Source organism: Hetaerina americana, unplaced genomic scaffold (genome assembly GCF_022747635.1).
Source record: "Hetaerina americana unplaced genomic scaffold, ioHetAmer1.1.p SCAF_40, whole genome shotgun sequence".
NCBI lineage: Eukaryota > Metazoa > Arthropoda > Insecta > Odonata > Calopterygidae > Hetaerina > Hetaerina americana.
The window spans coordinates 107,116-128,296 of record NW_027286986.1 but is presented as its reverse complement, the minus strand read 5'-3'; the positions used below and the strand labels follow the sequence as shown (position 1 = coordinate 128,296).

The 21,181-nt window shown below is 37.3% G+C and overlaps 1 protein-coding gene across 19 annotated transcripts in view; it reads right to left on the bottom strand.

Annotated features, from left to right (window-relative positions):
• Positions 1 to 21,181, bottom strand: part of LOC139692755 (RIMS-binding protein 2-like) — a 133,775-nt gene that overhangs the window by 67,080 nt on the left and 45,514 nt on the right. For 17 of the 19 annotated variants that reach the window (XM_071591010.1, XM_071591011.1, XM_071591023.1 and 14 more), the window contains 4 exons: positions 8,735 to 8,978; positions 7,871 to 8,002; positions 7,144 to 7,152; positions 5,034 to 5,219 (listed from right to left, as the gene is read on the bottom strand). In XM_071591010.1, coding sequence (XP_071447111.1) covers positions 5,034 to 5,219; positions 7,144 to 7,152; positions 7,871 to 8,002; positions 8,735 to 8,978 — 571 coding nt within the window. The remainder of the gene's footprint in view (positions 1 to 5,033; positions 5,220 to 7,143; positions 7,153 to 7,870; positions 8,003 to 8,734; positions 8,979 to 21,181) is intronic. The other 2 variants (XM_071591013.1, XM_071591029.1) reach the window with 1 other exon arrangement.

Here is a 21,181-nt window from a genome sequence, read left to right as displayed (position 1 = left end):
CATGAAAAACTCCCTCACTTTAAATTTAAAAGTGGACATTTTTTCAATACTCTTGATAACCTGAGGATGGTTATTATACAATGCGAGTCCCATGTTCTGGGGAGGAAAAACTGGACTTGTAATTTCTTACGAAGTTCACATGTAGATGACTAGAGGTCCTAGAATAATGGTTGTGAATGCTATTGTTAGTGGCATATAATGAAATATGGCATTTAGCATAAACAATAGCACTTAGCATATTCACTCAGGGAAGAGGGAGAATACAAAGTTTTTTGAAGACAGGGCGACATGGAGCTCTAAGGGGTACATTGCATATTAGTCTTAGTATCCTTATTTGGATTTTAAATACAACATTGGCCCCAAAAAAGGATACTAAAAATTACCTGGGCGTAAAACTCACCATAATATATTGACCTAAGTACTTCATTATTGACAGTTAGCCTGATAGAACATACCAAACAGCAGAACAGAGTTTTCTGCGTAAACTAGAAATATGGCTATCCCAGTTTAGTCTACTATCCAGGGTAACACCCAGGAAGGAGGCATTATCACTCCTTGGAATAATCGCATTGTCAAAAGACACTGAAATATCTGTTAGAGGTTTATTTTTGTTTACAAATTTTATTAAATTTGTTTTATCCGTATTAATATGAATTACGATCACACCACTCTTGCAAAAGGTGGACAATATTTGTTGTCTCAGGCGTAACTTTGTGGAATTTGCATAACATATTGAAATGAAATGAAATAATTGACTTTGTAATTCCACACACTTTACTGTACTTTATAAAGTATGTGGAATTACAAAGTCAATTAATTCATTACATTTCAAAAGTGGACAATATTGTTAGCACTTGATACCAGGCCGTTGATTGAAGAGGCAGACAGTAATACATTTGTGTCATCAGCATATAGTATGGGAAGCGTGTTAGGCACAGAATTAAGCATCCTTGGGAGGTCATATATATATATATGAGAAAAAGCAATGGGCCTAGATTAAATCCCTAGGGAGCCACGCAGGATATTTTTTTTGCAGGCGATACATGAGATATTCCATCTTTTGTAGCACTTACATTCTGTTGTCTGTTGTTTAGAAAAGATTTAATCTAATTATGTGGAGTACCTCTCATGCCAGATTCTTGAAGTTTCAGCAGTAACATATGGTGATTGAGACAATCTTGGAGAAATCAAATAATGAAACAAGAAATTCCAGTTTTTTGTCTAGATCAGACAATATTTTGTTTATACAATGGTAGGTAGCAGCGGTAGTGGACATGGATTTTCTAAATCCATGCTGGGAGGTTGATAAGTTTGTGCAATTCCAGGTATGATATTAATTAAGAATAAAAAACTAATTAAAAAATTTTACCGAATTGATTAAGTATAGATATTGGTTGATAAGAGCTCATGTGCTGTTTATCTCCTTTACCTTTATGAAGGGGGATGACTTTGGTGCTTTTAAGGGATGATGGAAACTGACCAAGCCTAAGAGATTCATTGACTAAGAATAATAAAGGGGGTTTAATGACATCAAAGGATTTTTTAATGATGATAAAAGGAATGCCATCTGGACCAGGGGTGTACTTATTTCCCATTTTGTTTAAGATATTATTTAATTCAATGTCAGAGCATGGGCGGAGAAATAGTTAATTGCATTGGCTTGATGTTTGTCTATGAAAGCTTTTTTGAGTTACTTGCTACAGTTGGGTAACTGATGTGATGTGAAAAAGTCATTAAAAGCCATGGCAATATCAGAACTATCCTCAAGTTCATTACCTTGAGAGACCAGTAATCTGAGATTGGGGGTTAACGATTCAGGAAATTTGACTCCTTGATAATTTTCCATAATTCTTTTGATCTGTTTCCAGCATTAAATATTCTACGATCATTAAAAGTTCTTTTTGCATTTTGAAGATGACATTTGTAATTCTTTCTCATTGCCTTGTATTTGAGAGGCTCAATAGGGACCGATCTGTTTTTGTAACAGTGATCCATGTTTTTCATGACCCTGGATGCATACAGGATTTCATCAGTGACCCATGACTTTCTGCCCTTAGACAGAGACGAATTTTTAATTTTAACGCGTAATACAGGGAAACGAAAATCAAAATAGGATGAAAAGGTCGAGTAAAAACAATTAAAACCATCTTCAAAGGAGCTCATGGAGTAAACATTGGTCCAATCATGAGACATAAGCAGGTCGCAGAAAGCATTTACATCCTCATCAGAAAACTTTCTCCTGTATTTTGTCATAATCTTGTCGGAGGCATTGATGCAGAATGTGGAGAGTAATGGAGAGTGGTCTGAAATATGGGATATCATAACCTCGGTTTTCACAAATCAATATTTGTAAAAATATGATCGATGGCAAATGCAGAAGTAGAGCTGACTCTGGTGGGTTTGTCAGTAGTTACATTTAAGTTATACAGGGAAAGAACATATAATAGTACTGATTTTTCTTTGGTGCTATGAAGGAGGTCATAATTAAAGTCACCATGTGACAATGAATAGGGGTTTATCAACAGAGTTATGAACATCGTTCAGCATCCTGGAAAATTTATCAATAAGCACATTGAAATTACCACAGGGAGAGCAATATATAGTTAAGATAAAAAAACTAATATCACAGAAGTGGACAATAGTCACACTGGATTCGAATACCGGTCCAACACTGAGACAATTATATGGAATGGTTACAGAGCTTAAGGTTAAGTTCACAAAAACAAGAATTAGAACTCCACCATTTTTGCGTGTGGATCGGCAGAAAGCATCGGCCGCAATATAGAACTTGAAAGAAGTGGGTTTATTAGCCGTGAACCAATGCTCATTAATGAAAATTGCATCAGGCTGGTGATGAGAGATAAGCACTTCCATGTCATTTTGTTTGTTCTGCAGGCACTGAATGTTAACATGAAGGACATTCAAACTTCACGCTAACTCACCTGTAATTTTGGGCGATGGTCGGGAAAAAAAGTTTCCCCAATAAACCAGGCGTGAGTAGTTTAGCATCCAGATCATCACTTACAGTAATGTGAAATGAGGCATACTCCCCTCGTGTAACCACAAGTTGTTCAATATCGGGAGTAACATTTGCAGAGTCCGGCAATTTGTCTTTAATGTACTGAAGTACACTTTCCTTCGTGGTACTTTTGGGAAGGTTCCAGATATGCACATGAGAGAGTTTTGGACTGCCCTTAAGCGAGGACTCCTTGATAGAAGTGCCCATGTTCGGGGCTAGGTGACATTTGCGTTTAGCTTTGATGATAGTGAAAGCGTCGTTGCTAGCTGAAGCTGAATTCACATTATCACTATCACCACCCAATTCATCACGTAAATGATGCGCACTTTGACTAGAAGGATCGGTGGTATTGGTGTTAGAAGTTTCAACGGAGGAATTCAGTAGGTTGTCGTTCTTTTTCTCTACTTCCTAGAATGAAAACTGCGAGGGCAGTAGATGCATTGAATCGTAACATCGATACAGTTGTTACACACACCACTTAGCAGACCACAACCAGCGGCCGCCATATTAAATGTAGTCTGTAGTAATTTCAATCTTTTACAAAGTAATTTATCAACAAGATAATGTTGGTTGTAACAGTGCATCAACTTAAAGGGACAAACTTGAAATTATATCAGCAGAAAGGGCTGTTACTCTATAATGAATTTTAAAATTTGGGAATGCAAAATATTCTTTAGGATATTTGTTTTTGGATTCCTCTAAAAGTTAACGAATGCATGAATAGCATATTGAATATATTCTTGGGAGTTTACCCTTTGATCCCATTGAGGGGACAGCAATTCTATGGTAAGATTAAAGAGGTGGGAGTTTTCATTTCAGAAGTTGATCATATAGTTTATCAGATACTATTTCTCCAGGTCTTACAGTGATGTAGTTACATATTAGTTAGCATGCTTTTATCTGATAGTGGCATTCCCGAAGGTTACCTTTCCTTATCTTATAAACATTATTGTATGCCATCTTATAAATACCGCTACGTTTCATTTACATTGTTTTAATGTAGTAGTGTTCACTTTTCTATGCCTGCCATGGGACTTCGGAAGAATGACGAAAGTTAAATGGATTGCCATTGATAATGAATGTGTGGCCCACAGTGTAAGTGTAGAGAGGAGGCTATGGAAGAAATCTACAAGAAGAAGAAAACAAATTGTACAGATCCTGAGAAGGGGTAGTTTGAAGATGATCATAATTGAAAGAAAAATAGATAGGAGAAGAATTTCTAAGTAAGTCGAAAGATGAATCATATAAGAGATGGAGATGCCTGTACAATTGGTTAAGAGAGAGTGTACATATCACTAAGTAACAAGAGAGTCTGAAGACCAACGAAGCCTTCAAACTGATAGCCTGTAATGATCATAAAAGCCACACTTGAATAGCAAATATTCAGCAAAAAGCACATCGTCAGGCAGTGAAAAGGGCTTTTGAAAATATTACATTTTATTAAATATATAATTGTGGTTCAGCATAAGGGCAGGATTACAGCTTTTAACAATTCCACCTGGACTATTACTCCACACTTTCCTTTCTTGTTAGGATAAGATTTCATATTTTATTCCTAGTTTTAAGTTTCTCCTTTTCGCAAACCATACTTCCACTTCAGCCATCTTTATTTCTTTTCAATGCCAAGTGTTTCTTATGTACAATTACCGGCAAGGGTAAGATTTCACTCACCAGGACAGTTCAAACTTGCCTGTTTTGGCAGTCAATGAACATTTCGGCCAGTGCAACCACAAGTCACAAAGACAGAGGGGAGGGAGTAACCTTGACAAAGAAGGGGTCCTCAGAAAACCACTTTCAAACTCCAATCACAGTGCTCACAAAATTTTTTGGATGCAAAATAATGAACCACTTTCTTGGGTATGATACAAAATAAAGCAGAAAAAGTACTTTGCAGTAAGTTTGAAAATGCTAGAATTGAATTCTGCTGCACACATATAATTTTCCCCACATTTACTAAGGATTGCCTAAAGTGGATTCACAGATACAGTCTGACTTATTATGAAAAACTGTTTACCTGTTGGGCTGTCCACATCTGTGACCTTCTTGCCATCAGCATAAACTGCATATCCAGTCACTGGTGCACCATTTGATGTGCCCGGTATCCCTGAAGCGCCAACAGTCACTGGCAGCCATGTGACGAGGAGAGTGCCATCTTGAGGACCTGCCTCAACCTGGATGTCCACAGGAGGGTCTGGCAGACCTGCGGTTGGCGGTCTCAAATCATCACCTCCGCTACTGCTATGTTACATGCATCCACCTCTTATCCCCAACCCTCACCCAGAGTAACACTACACACTATTCCCTTGTGAAAGTTAGCATTTAAACCAGCTAGCTGGAAAATTTTTCTGACTCCTAAATATTAATCAACTATATATGAGGAAAATTTTACTTTTTTAAAAATACCTGGTTAAGTGATTATTCTTTGAACTTTGAAGCAAGGATTCATAAAGATAAGCCACATTAGTACCAGAGTAGTAATCAAACACTTTATTTATATTTGAATATTTATATATATTTGAATTGTGGCAACTAATTAAAAAAATTATTTGCTGAATTTGAGATGAAAATTGCACTCTGTGCCCTGGATTCTAAATAAAATGCTTCGCAAATTGTAATTTGAGATAAATTCCTGGAATTCAGCAGGAACAATAAATTCAAAAGTGAAATAAATTGCTTAAAATTTTGAAAATTTCATTTTCTATAACCTTATCTTAACAAAGTCAATGACCAGATTGTCACAGACTACATTGCAGCCGCCATACATGGTAAATACATAATCCATTGTACAAGAAGGCAACAATGAGCCTTTTGGATTGCTTACTAATATTTATAATTTTGAATCAGAATTTTCCAGCATAACTTTTGATTTATGTCTACCTACTCCCCTATGATGACATTAACATTGCTGAAAAGGCTAAGGTCCATAACAGAAATTGTAGACTAAATACAACAAAAGCATAACAATAATTATGCAGTAAAAGAATGCCAATCAAATGGCCATGGTACCAATGTTTTAAAAAGTGAAATAAATAAAATTTAAGTTTGTATTAAAAGTTATAGGGATATCAGGAAAAAGCTATAAAAATCAATGGATATAAATAATTATGTAGTAATATGAGAGGTGAATACTGATAAATCAGCCTGTAAAAGTTCAGGTTATCTGTCATAGCCTTTAGCAAGGTTAACATTCAGCTAAATTATTTCATAAATCATACTAAATAAAACCAAAAACATGTGAATGCATTATTCCTAGTTATATAGAATATGTTAATAAAAGGTGCTATTTTAATTGAAGCAATAAAACAGATGTTCCCTATTTAAGACACATCCAATAGCTGGGTTTTCATTTACATTGCAATGAAGGTGCATAGAGGACGGGAAATAATGACAGTCACTTTTAAATTTACCTATACAGCAACCAAAGAAGATTTCAATCAAAAAATTAAGCTGGCAGGAATCCATTTTATCTTAAAAGTTTATCTTAACTAATTATTAAAGAAGATCATCCCAAATAAAATAAGAAGCAAGCAAAATCATTTTTAAAGACATTTCAAAAACACACTTTTTACATGTAATGAGACATATTTGGCAGAAGAAGGTAGTCCTAATATCTTACCTTGGAATCATCTGCAAACCAATTAAAATAAGCAACACAATGACATTAACATGCTCTTACATATTAAGAATTAAGACTATAATTTGTGCAATATCTAAATACTTCAAGTATAGACTATAATAAGTGTACTAAAGATACTCATGTATATTACAGTAGAATGTTTTATAATTTTTGACTACTATGCAATGGGAACATCATATGGTACAGACCACATCAAAGCATTTCATTGTAAAAACTTCTCTGCATTAGTAAATAATTGTAGAAACTGCCTAATTTACAGTTTAGAAATTAATTACCAGCAGCCAACTTGTATGATAAAAAACAAAAAAATAACATCAACTAGTCTCTAAAACAGTGCATCCTAATGCTGATAAGCTTTCACAGTAACTGACAAAGATTTAGTGTTTGTCACATGCCATTAGATCATAGGGGTAACACTTCACAAGTGGTACAAGTAATACAGTTCATTAATAATTACCAAATAATTAAAAAAGGAAAATTGTATCACCTTTACAGCCTTTCCATGCAAGCACATAAATACAAGAAAAAAAGTATGAATGCAATGTTCTAGAGAGCAGCTAAAAAGCTTTATCATTAGACAACTTAGGGCTAAGGGTTGGTTAACATTTTGGAATTTTACACATTCAACTTGATTCTGGAGAGGCCCAAAGGATGGAAAAGTATACCGTGATATGTGTACGTTCTTTACAAGCAATGAGCAAGTCCAATAAAGAAACTAAATGAACATTTCAAGACATTGTGTCAACGTTCTACTGAATGGGCCAATGTGAACCTCTGAAATACTTCACATTTTAAACCAATGTACAGTCACAATTCCACTGTTATTGTCAGAAATTTTAAATTATATTCATTTGAAAGCATTCAATCAAGGAAAAGAAACTTAAATATAGTAAAATCCACGGTGAGTACAAAAAAATGGAACTATCATCAGAACAATTTCCACATTTCAAAGAAAAGAATCTTCAAGTTCTCTTAAGATTAATCAAAATAATTACAAGAATTTATGAAATTTCCCTTAAGAAAATTTTCAAGGCCATTGTGATTCTCCTGCTTTTATTCTACATTTCAACTAATCCTAGTTATATACCTAATGCTAGCATTTACTCTTGAGGAAGTATAGATTATACCAATGGCAAATGAGTAATTAAAAACAGGTTTTAGGAAGTACATCATGAAAAGAACCAGAGAACAAAAGAACCTGGTATATTTTTTACCTTTTGGAAGAGTGCGGAAATCAATGTGAGAGGAGAGCCTCTCAACATGCTGACTGCTTTTCTCATCAAAATACGGAGCACGAATGTTTTTGGCACGTACAGTTACTCTGTATGTTGTATTTGGAGCCAATCCTGAAATAAGATGACACTTGGAAGTTAAATGCATGTAATCAAATTTTAATGGGAACATTTTATTACTAACACACCTACACACACACAAGCTAAAAAATTTAAGCATATACAATGAAATACATATGAACATAGCATGAAAGAACTAGATCAAATATATCTGTGATGACCTATATTTCGAATGGCATAGATGCAAGGGTGAATAACATAAAGAGAGCAATTTATAGGTGAAATTATTATTTCAGATAGGGGGAGACAGTTTTGGGGATGACTTAAAAGGTATTTGGGAAAGATGAGCTAAATTGGACAAATAATCTTGCATGCCTTAAGTTAACTGGATTTAATAATTAGAATTTAAAACGATGTGTCATGTTATGAGGTCTGATGAAGTCAGGTTAATCCATTATGACAAGAGATGTGCAACTTTCCAATTAATGTTTTATAACATTTAGCTTCAATGGTAGAGATAAATACTTTGTAGAGGGATGTGTAGAATAAATAATAGCTGATGATGGATTCATAAAAATAGTAATAATAAAACATTATTAACAGGAAAACAGCAGCTGCATTTCTTGTCATTGTAGATTATTATTTTTGAAAATTTAATTGGGGAAGGTGATCACGTAAAAGAGGAAATCATTTCAATCAGATCTGAATTAGCAAACATTTGGCAATGCTGTGCGAGGGAAAGGATAATTTAGCAAGAAGGCATTCATTAATTCCCCTGTTGCTCACCTGTAATCGTATGCCTGTACACGCCAGCTTTGACTGTTCGCACCTCAACGTTATTCACGCAGACAACGTGCTGGTAGTTGCTGTTGCAGGGCATCCACGAGATGACGGCTGAGGTCGATGTCACGTTGGTTGCTTTGACACAAGATGGCGCCAGGGGAATGTCCTTACCAATCATCATGGTGCAGGCAGCATCCCGAGATGTCCTCCGATTTGGCGTGATTGAGCGAACACTGATGCGGTGAGGCTGCAAGCATGCCCAGCCCACGCAGACACCCAAGACCCACCCGTGCATGAACAAGCACACGCACACACACGCACACACCCAAACCCACAATGAGCATGCAAAACAAGAACAGGTGATACGAGGAGGATGCGCAAGGGAGTCAGGAAGCCCAACTACCTCGGGCATCCACATTTAATTTTTATCAGGAAGTGGCTTTCAACTGATAATTTTCATATTTCCGTTGACTTTATCAGACATAAGATGCACAAGATTGCAGGAATAACCCATTTATCTTTTAATTCTCCTGGGAGCAAGGTTCAAATTATTTTGATTGGCCTAAATAGTGCAATTTATTATTTATTGTATCATATGTATAATAAGCCAGCTTATCTCCACAGTAATAAACCCAAAGGTTGGCTTGGTAAGTGGAGGTATAACTCAACAAATACTAAATCCCATGTGGTATGTAAAATTAACAATTTCACTAGATAAGAAATGGGGATCAAAATCTTATTTCCTGTGCTGCTAGCAGTTACCCTGGAAGACCTGAAAAATCACACAGGCTGTGTGAAGGTGAGGGTAGCCACAGATATCACTTGGACTCAAGCCTCCGGGTCAGCAGCTCAGAGCTCTACCCAAGGGCTGGGTAATCATGCCCATGAGCTTGCCTAATTTAGCTTTTTTTACTGTCAAGAAAATTAAAATGCTGTATTTACTCCACAAATCAGTGCATTTTATTAAATCTTTATTGCAATTAAGTTATTGCAATTGCAATTAAGTTATTATTGCAATTTAAAACAATCTGCTAACATGGGAATATTCTGTATAGCAGCTAACTGTACACTTAATTTCATAATTGAAGCCAAGCACTGCATTTATGGACAAAGCGTAGTCATTCAAGAATCCTGGCATACAAGTACAACATCTTTTAATGAGAATTGAGTTAACAAATTGTGTGTCATACTCTTTCAGAAAAATGTAACACTATGGCTGAATTGATTCAAGTAAGAAGTAGATATTAAGATGAATTAAAATAAAGACAAAACATTACTTATTGCTGAATCATTGAATACCAAAACCGTCTACATTTCATAACATTGTTGCCTTTGTACTTAGCAGCAGTATGAATAGCCATTCATTTGCCATATTTTTTTCTTAAGATTTAAGTTGAAAAGTGGATTGGATGATAACGGACATCGCTGTCTAATTCCTTTTCCTTACATTGCATTCCATCCCGAATCCCCATCTGCCACATGCACCTGAGCAGCTAGTCACATGAACATGTTGTGGATAAGCAACCTATCCCTGCTATCCACTCATATCTTCTGTCATATTTCAATTCATTAATTCTACTAAATTTACTCTATCAAATACCCTTTCAAAATCTAAGAAATAGACAAATACATCCTGATTGTATTTTTTGTTCCTCTCTATCAATGACTCACTACTGCTGTGGCATCACATGTACCTCTCTCCTTTCTGAACTCTAACTAATCACCTCTTAAGTAATTGCTTGCCCTGCTCCCCATTCTCTTGTTGGTGATCCTGAGTACCACTTTTGTAGAATGTGAAATCAAACTTTATGTTCTCAAGTCCTCACATGCTTGCCTGCAAGTTATGCGCAATTTTCCAGAAGCAAACCACCGCAAACGCCTGGATTTGTGGGAGAAAAAAAATTGGCTTTTGCACCATGACAATGCCCCGGTTCACACATTGTTACTTGTGTGCAAATTTTTGACCAAAAACAACACACTAATGATGCCGCAGCCACCGCATACCCCAGATCTGGGCCCCAGGACTTTTATTTGTCCCTGAAACTGAAGAGGCCCTTGAAAGGTTGATGCTACGCTACGATTGGCGAGATAAAGACTGCATTGAAGGAGGAGCTGAACAAGATCACAAAAAATGATTTTTTGAAGTGCTTCAAGTATTAGAAAAAATATTGGCACAAGTGTATAATATCTAATGGGGATTACTTTGAAGGAGACAAAATAGATATTCATGAATAAATGAATAAATTTTAAAGAAACACAGAAGTCGCGATACTCTTTGAACAGACCTTGTATAATGTGCACCAGAAAATATAGCCATAATAGCCTACTTCTTATAAATATCCGATTGTCTAAATTAAACCTATAACAATCATGAGCTCCAAAACCACTGAAATTATGAAAATAAATAGGATTTTTACTATTTTACTACTACTTTCATTCGAACCTACCCAATCAAAACCAGCCTAGGGGTCAATTACTGTGGATCAAAAATGTTGCTCCATGAACTTAAATTGCCAAAAAACTAGCTGCAAAGGTAGCCAAGAAAACATTCCACGCAATAGTCAAAACCTTACAATATTATCACACTTATAAATGTCCTACATACTAGCATGTGGAACATTACTGAGTGTGATTACATAAAAATCCTATTCCACTACGTTATACATCAGAATGTGGAAGGAAAAGGTGACTAATTTCCAGTTTACTCTAATGTATCAATTCAAAATAATTCTTTTTTGAATTATCCTTAAGGTAGTAATTTAGTAAAACCTTCATGTAAATTGAAAATGAGCCATGATGGTGATAGTAATCTATTGAGAATTAAAATCTCATCCATTCCAATGGATGTTAATATTTTTATTTCATTACTTTCCACCTTTTAACCCTTTTAGTGCCAGTAGTAGTAGTATTTTAGGGGAGGCAACCGGCAGCTGAGGTCATTTGCACCATAGGGGATGGATAGGAAAGGATGAAGCGTGGAGAGAAACCCGGTGTCGGCATTAGCCTACTCTTTACGAAAGGCGCCTAGGGGTCCGCAGCTTAACGTCCCATCCGACGGACGGCGTACTCACTCAAAGTGCTCTTCGCAAAGCACCTCAAGTATGGATCGAGATACCTCTGAAAAATATTCAACACCGTGGGAATTTTATCCATAACATCTCGAATGAAGGCCACTAATCTTGAGACATGGGTTTGCCTACACAGATGAACTTAGCGATATCTTAAGCTTAATTCAATGAGAGGCTACCTGACTTGTGACATGAACCAAATTTTCATAGCAAGATAGTGCATCTTATAAAACTATAAGAAAGTCAAAGCTTGATGAGCTATCTCATACAGTATACTGTTTAAAACTCCATTTTCTGCAAAGGTCAGCATTTGCATACAGCTGGAGATGCTGTGTTTACAAAGGTATACATGCACCACCATTTCAAAAGATAAGAGTATTCGACAATATTTTAGCACTCTATTCATTGTGGGCTACCTAGGTCTTATTTGCTTTAAACTGATTTGGCCGTGTTGTGAAACCAAAATGTTAACTACAAAAAAGCCACTTACTGAGAAAATTTAAGTAACACAATCAATAATGATGCCATCAATTAATTTCCTTTGTTCTTCAAATGCAGCAGAATTTCAAAATCCAGAATCTGTGAGAGCAGATCATTTGCTCAATTTTAAAATTTATATTCAGTTTCAGTTCAATATGTTTCTACCTTTTTTTTAACACCTTTCCTTCTTTCTATCACTTTTAATTAACTTTAGGTATGTCGAAAACCTCACAATATTCAAATAGATATTTCTTATGATATTAGCAATAAGAGAAGGCATTCTCCAATGTCACAGTATTTTGCTCAATTCCCTTTCTTGCTAATCTACAACACAAGGTTTTCATATGAGGGCATTAGAACTTCTCAGATGATATCACCTCACCATGATTTTTCCAATTATATATATTACCCAATCATTCAAAGAAACAAAGCCATTTACAAGAGTGAAATGTGAAAATGTTTTCATCTCATTCATTGATTTAAAGTTTCCAATTCAATTCCACCAATTGAAGTTAGGTTTTTGAATGATCCCCAACGACTATGTATTTGAGTAACCTCCTTTTGTTTGCCTGACATTATTTGCTTCTTCATTTCTTTGTAACTTCTCCACGCTAGTGTTTTGTGTGGACGAGTGAATGTCAGTTAAAACCACACGTTGTTTTCCCTCCATAGCTGGACCTGATGGTTTGTGGATTATATGAAAGAGAGTTGTTTGAGGGGGTCAGTCCCATTATCTCTACTGTCCCAGATTCATTGGGTAACCAAAATGTCATTCACAGCTCAGGTAAAGTTGGTGGTTTCTTCAGGCAACCACCAGGATTTGAACCTGCACCCGCCCCCCCAAAGGTCAGTGACCAGAGGTGCTTTACTATGGATATTATGCACCTTATTTTCAGAATTACCTATAGCACAACCTCAACCCTCCAACTTTCCTCATTTAGTTCTCAGTGAAGGGAACCTCTATCGAAATTCTATCCCATACGCTTCATTGTTTAATGTGTTTATACATGTACTTTGTATGCTAAAAGTAGAATTTTTACTGTGAATGAATAAAAAAAATTCCTTTCCATTTCTACAGTTCATCACTGCTGTTATTTAGCCCTGTAATGCCTTTTGGCAGCTTATAATTTTGACCCTTCTCTCTCTATGACTCTCAAATCTACTCTGAACAAGATAATTTGTATTTACCAAAAAACGGCCTTTGTAAAAGTTGGTTTGCTTAAATAGATAAAATTAGCAACAAATGTGTCAAAGCTTAATGAAAATAGTAATGAATACTACAAACCAGCAAAGCTTCACTAACCATTATGCCAGAGGGCCAAAACCAAAGACCTTCCTGGGCATACCTAATCAGGTGATCTCTTCCACAATTTATGTACAGTTGAGCCATTTTAAATCTTCAGAAAAGTTGGTAGTGCATTTAAGTTTCCAATATTCAATATATTTCATGATTTCTATTTTAACATTATATCACACGGTCACAGAACCATGGCTGAAGAATATGGTACCGATTATTTCTATCTAAATGAGATAGAAAACATTAAGTTTCACTATATGAGTTGTACAAAATCTAATTCAGTTTCTGCAAGCATTTTTTAGCTAAGAGATTAAAAATGCAAGGTATAAACTGTAAACTGATATAAAAATAAGAACTATTCACAGCAGATTTACTATGTAATGTGTACCCTAACTGAGTGAACATTTTTCAAACAAAAATGTGTATGCATTATAAATGGAAAACTACAGTACTTGACATTCCTTTCTCATGGTCATAGCTCCACAAGGCATCTTCAATCAGAGTTGTGTATTCATAATGCATCATAAGGTGACTGGTCTTTTCAAGTAAATAAATAAACATAATATAATTTATTATTATTATTAGGTAATCTACCGGTTAAGGTAGGTTTTTGGATTCACATAATTACTAATTAAATAATTTGTGACCACTAACAACACACAACATCCTACTTTACATCAGGTCCCTCTTCAGCTCTGAGTACTTTCTTCCTCCCTTCATCCCGTCCAATAACCCTATCCTGTTCCTTCCCTTTCCTCGTTTGCTTAACATTCTCCCCTCAATTACAGTCTTCAACATCCCGCTGCCAGTCAATACCCCCTTCAGCCACTTTTCCTGCCTTCATAGGATTGCTCCCAAGAAACCCCTCTCTTCGCCCACCATACCAAATACTTCCTCGTTTGTTTTCTTCTCTGTTCATTTCACCTTCTCCATTCTTCTCCACACCCACATTTCAAAAGCCTCCAATCTACGTCTATCCTCCTGCTTCAATGACCACGTTTCCGCGCCATACATAGCTACGCTCAATATCAAAGTTTTTACGAGTTTCTTCTTAACATCCTTACTCAACGTCCCCGTCATCAACTCCCTCCTCCTTGTGAAAGCCTCTTTGCCTAGCGCAATTCTTCTCCTTCCGTCCCTACTACTTTGGCCGTGTTGGTCCAAAACACTACCAAGATACGTAAACTGTTCTACCTGCTCTAGTATTTGCCCTCATTTTAATGTTAAGCTTAGCCTTTTTCTTTCTAGAAAAACACATAACCTTTGTTTTATTAATATTGATTCTCATCCCATACCTGTCGCACTGAATTTCCAATTCACTAAGCAATGCTTGCAACCCCTTGGCTGACTGACAAACTAAAGCTTGGTCATCAGCAAATCTAACTGATTTTATGAATTCCCCGCCCACTTTCATTCCTACTTCCAGTTCTTCCCATGCCTCTTTAATCATTTCCTCTACATACAGGTTGATCAGCAATGGTGATAATGACAACCCTGCCTTACACCTCTTCCTAACACTGCCCATCCGGACTCCCCGTTCCGTACCCACACCTGAGCAGTCTGAGACATGTAAAGGTTGCGGATTAGCCTCCTTTCCCTCCAATCTATTCCTAATTTCTGCAATCTACTCATTAGTTTTTCCTAATTCACTCTATTAAACACTTTTTCGAAATCTACGAAACAGGCAAATACCTCCTGGTTGTGTTCCTCTCGCTTAATAATCTCATTACTGGGATGGCATCACGCGTACGTGTGGCTCGGTGGCATGTATACCTGAATAATAACCAAGTTCGTTGGTTCTGCTTTTATCTCTACTAGTAGTATTCTATCCGTTACCTGCTCTATGTTGACTACGCTTCTTCCTACCTCTTCATTTAATACTATGGCAACCCCTCGGTTGCTCTCGTCCCCTCCGCTGTATATTATTCTATACTTATCACTCCAGTAATCCCCGCTATCTTTCCATCTCACCTCGCATAGACCTAAAATATCTATATTTCCCCTTCCCATCTCTCGCTTAACATTCTCCAATTTCCCTGTCCTCATCATTGTCCTAACATTCCACGTTCCTATTCTAAAAAAGTGGTCTTTCTCTCTATATATATGAAATATACCTCCCTGGATTATAACCTTGACATGGTGGAAGGGCTTGTGCGTCAATCATCAATTGCATAATAATCATCATGTGCATCAATCATTATTGAATTGCATAATAATAATCGCAGCATTCCTCCTGATGACCCCTAGAGCTTTGCTGGCAGGAGTTATAATAATTGCTCCTGGTTGGGTCACCCATGCCAGATAGGTCGAAGGTTATGAGCCAGATAAAAGGTAGTCCACCCAGCTTCTGTTTCTCAGTGAGGCAGCTGCAATGGCGTCTGACCCCAGTGGGCCAGCCAGCTAGTGATGGTGTCACGTTAAAAACACTATTGAGCAAGGCAATGGGAAACCACCTCAATTATCACTCCCAAGATTAACATGATGGACTATACAGAGATATTGAGTCCTGGAAACAACGGGGCTCGGCCCAATCGGCCGTGTGTCGTGCCCGGCAGCGGGGGAGGCAAGGCTTCCGCGGTCGTCATCCCACGAAATCCATGCAAGGGAAAACCGGCAACAGCAGGACAGAAGACGCAGAAGAAGAAGACCACATTAGTTAGAATAGGAACGTGGAACGTTAGGAAAATGATCAGGACAGGGAAATTGGAGAATGTTAAGCGAGAGATGGAAAGGGGAAGAATAGATATATCAGGTTTATGCTAGATGAGATGAAAAGATAGCGGGGTATATTGGAGTGATCAGTATAGAATAATATAGATGGGCGGGGACAATAGCCAACGAAGGGTTGCCATAATTTTGAATGAAGAGGTAGAAAGAAGCGTAGTCAATATAGAGCAAGTAATGGATAGATTATTACTAGTAGAGATAAAAGCAGAACCAATGAGCTTGGTTATTATTCAGGTATACATGCCACTGAGCAACCATACAGAGGAAGAGGTTGATAAGATATATGATCCATTAGAAGACATAACCGTATGTGTTCCTGCAGGAAAAAATTTGATAGTGATGGGGGATTGGAATGCGACGGTAGGCGAAGGAAGAGATGGTGATGAGGTAGGGGACTACAGTTTAGGCACGAGGAATGACCATGCGGAGAAAGCAGTTGAGTTCTGCAGGAGACGGGCTAGTCATCACCAGCACTTGGTTTAGACACCACAAAAGACGCAGGTATGCATGGAAAATGGGAGGTGACTCAGAAAGGTATCAGCTAGATTACATCCATAGTAGTGATGGGGGATTGTAATGCGACGGTAGTCGAAGGAAGAGATGGTGATGAGGTGGGGGACTACGGTTTAGGCATGAGGAAACACCGCGGGGAGAAAACAGTTGAGTTTTGTAGGAGACAGGGTTTATCATCACCAGCACTTGGTTTAGTCACCACAAAAGACACAGGTATATATGTAAAATGCAAGGTGACTCAGAAATAGTGTGATTAATTTGCACAGCTTCCTGGGAGCAGATGCGGACTCTGACCACAGTTTAGTTGTCATGAAATGTAGCGTCCGTTTCAAAAAGATAAGACAGGGGGGCGGGTCAGAAAATTGAATGTAGAAGCATTCAATGGTTGGAAAAGGAAGGAATACAAACAGGTGGTAGAGGAAATCATGGAGGATGTTAAAGAGCTAAGTACTATCGAAGAAAAATGGGAAAGTATCAAGAAAGGGTTATCAAAAGCCGCTAAAGACACAATTGGAAACATTAATGCAAAAAAGGACTAGGAAACCATGGATCACGGATGAGATGTTTTCAAGATGGATGAGCGTTAACATTAAAATAGGAGGGCATAAACTAGAGCAGTTTATGTATCTCAGTAGTGTTTTGGACCAACACGGTCAAAGTAGGAAGGACGTAAGGAGAAGAATTTCGCTAGGCAAAGAGGCTCTCACAAGGAGGAGGGAGTTGATGACAGGGATGTTGAGTAAGGATATTAAGAAAAGACTCTTAAAACTTTGATATGGAGAGTAGCTATGTATTGTGCGGAACCATGGTCATTGAAGCAGGAGGATAGACGTAGGTTGGAGGCTTTTGAAATGTGGGTGTGGAGAAGAATGGAGAAGGTGAAATGGACAGAGAAGAAAATAAACGAGGAAGTACTTGTTATGGTGGGCAAAGAGAGGGGTTTGTTGGGAGAAATCCTATGGAGGCAGGAATAGTGAAGGGGTATTGACCAGTAGTGGGATGTTGAAAACTGTAATAGAGGGGAGAATGTTAGGCAAACGAGGAAAGGGAAGGAACTGGTTAGGGATGTTGGACGAGATGAAAAGAGGAAGAAAGTACTCAGAGATGGAGAGGGACCTGATGTAGAGTAGGATGATGGATTTAGTGTTTTGTTAGGAGTCACAAAATATTTATTTAGTAGCTGTGTCCATCCAAAAACCTATCTTAACCGGCAGATCTGTCTATGGTCTGCCTCAATTTCATCTTTCACTGTTAAATTCACCTCATCCATTTCAGACTCCACCATCACTTTCTAGACATAGACATTTCACTTCAAAACAACTAATTCATCACTTCAGTACACATTAAAGCCACTAACCATAAGCAATTCCCACGCCACACAAGCTGTCATCCTCAACACACCAAGTGCTCAATTCCTAACTCTCCCTCTATCCACGGACACCAAATTTGCAATACCAAAGCCACTGTCAACAGATACCTTGGCAATCTATATCTTGCACTCCTAAAACATGATTACCCAGAAAAGCTCCTACAAAATAAAATCCACCCCTCCACCCAACCACACATACCACATAAAAACAAGCCCACATCTGACACAGGACTCAACCTTTGCACCACTTATTTCCCTGGAGCATCTTATCTTTGTAATCATCTCTTCCATGATCCATGGTTTCCTAGACCTTTTTGCGTTAATGGTTACAATAGTGTCTTTTGTGGCTTTTGATAACCCTTTCTTGATACTTTCCCATTTTTCTTCGATAGTACTTAGCTCTTTACCATCCTCCATGATTTCCTCTACCGCCTGTTTGTACTCCTTCAATTTCAAAGCATTTAATGCTTCTACATTCCATTTTCTAACTTGCCGCCCCTGCCTTATATTTTTGAAATGGGCACTACATTTCATAACAACTAAACTGTGGTCAGAGTCCGCATCCGCTTCTGGGAAGCTGTGGGAATTTATCACACTGTTTCTTAACCTGTGTCTAACCAGAATATAATCTAGCTGATACCTTTTCTAGTCACCTGGCATTTTCCATGTATATCTGCGTCTTTTGTGGTGTCTAAACCAAGTGTTGGTGATGACTAGCCCCTGTCTCCTGCAGAACTCAACTGCTTTCTCCCCGCGGCCGTTCCTCGTGCCTAAACCATAGTCCCCCACCTCATCACCATCTCTTCCTTCACCTACCGTCGTATTCCAATCCCCCATCACTATCAAATTTTTCCCTGCAGGAGCACACACGGTTATGTCTTCTAATTGATCGTATATCCTATCGACCGCTTCCTCTGAATGGTTGCTCGGTGGCATGCATACCTGAATAAGAACCAAGTTTGTCAGTTCTGCTTTTATCTCTACTAGTAATAATCTATCTGTTACCTGTTCTATTTTGATTCCGCTTCTTTCTACCTCTTTATTTAACACTATGAAAACCCCTCATTAGCTCCTGTCCCCGCTGCTGTATATTATTCTATCATTATTACTCCAGTAATCCCTGCTATCTTTCCATCTCACCTCGTATAGACCTAAAATATCTATATTTCCCCTTCCCATCTCTCACTTAACATTCTCCAATTTCCCTGTCCTCATCATTGTCCTAACATCCCACATTCCTGTTCTAACTCTTGTGGTCTTCTTCTCCTACATCTTCTGTCCTGCTGCTGCTGGTTTTGCCTTGCAAGGGTTTTGTAGGATGTTGACCGCGGAAGTCTTGCCTTCCCTGCTGCCAGGCGTGACACATGGCTAATTGGGTCGAGCCCCATAGTTGCCTGGACTCAAAATCTCTTTAGTGACCATCATATTTATCTTGGGAATGATAATTGAGGTGGTTTCCCGTTGCCTTCCTCAATAGTGTTTTTGACGTGACAACATCACTTATTGGCCGCCCCTCTGGGGTCGGATGCCATTGCAGCCACCTCACTGTGGAACAGACGCTGCGTGGACTATCTTTCATCTGGCTCCTAACCTTCGACCTATCTGGCATGGGTGACCCTACCAGGAGCAATTATTATTACTCCCACCAGCACAGCTCTAGGGGTCATCGGAACTCACAAGCCCTTCCACCACGTCAAGGGAGGGATGTATATATATATATATATATATATATATATATATATATATATGTATATATTTCAATGAGGGCAATAGTTAATGAGTTTGGTACTCAACTAAACTTGAGCTGAAGTGCATGGAGCTGTGTGATATTCACTTGAAAAAGCTGGGAAACACTGAATGGGATGTTGAAAGGGAAAGGAGAGTGTGAGGAACAGAAAACTTGTGTTATTTCTACTACATTTTGAACTAAATTTAAGAAAAGTTTTGTGCTTGGCAAAATGGCTCTTAGCTCACTACCACTAGAAAATCTATACAATTTCATTAAACAGATCCTTTTTTTGTAGAGAAATTATTTGATAAGGGCAATATCTTTTTCTTTAGAATTCATTGATGTCTCACTATTTTTTAGAAAACTTGACTTTTCAATTACAGTCTTGAGCAAAAGCTTAAAATAATGTGCATTAGCACATTGAATATTTTTTCCAATCTGGATTTAATTTTGTAACTAACAAAAATCCTATGAATCCTAAGGCAGCATTGACATGAATTTTACAAGAGTTCAAAGCAATCTACCTGCACCATACTTACTTTATTGCAAATCAATTTCTAAATTGATTGATCATAAAATTGTTTAAATTAGACTTGAAAAATTGAAGGCACATCTATAAATTGCAAAAACAATCAAAGTATTTAATGAAATTCAGACCTTACATAAATACACAACTCAGGAAATATCTTACAGCTGAGAAAGCTACGGATTGGTTTTAAATAATTTCTTTGTTGTCCAAATTGCTTCTTAAGTACCAGGAAATATGCTCGATGTAAATATTCTTAAGCCCTCATATCTCATACTTAAAATGAAGTTTTTCGCTTGGACATTAAGTAGATAAATCCTTAAATGACTGAAATATATCTAATATAAACTGAATACTGACTTTGTAAGTCTGTTCTTGGGAAAGAGGCAAATCCCACAATTGATAGTATAAGTTATGCAATAATCCTAGGTTGAATCTTATTTCAAGTTCAAAAACATTTGAACCCGACTGCATATATATTTATAATAAACATAGACTGTAATAACATATACTTCTTCTTGGATGGTTGCAAAGAGCCCAAAAAATTCAACTTAAGTTGAAACTCAATCTAACTGAAATTTATTTGTTGCTTGTTTGACGGTCTTAGTCATATGGGTTGGATATTTCTCATGATGAAGTTTCAGAGAGCTGGATTTTTGAAGTTCTACTGCAAGTGTTCATTTCATAAAGCCATATTATTATGTCCACTTAAATTTTGATTGGTGAAAAGGATTTTCAATG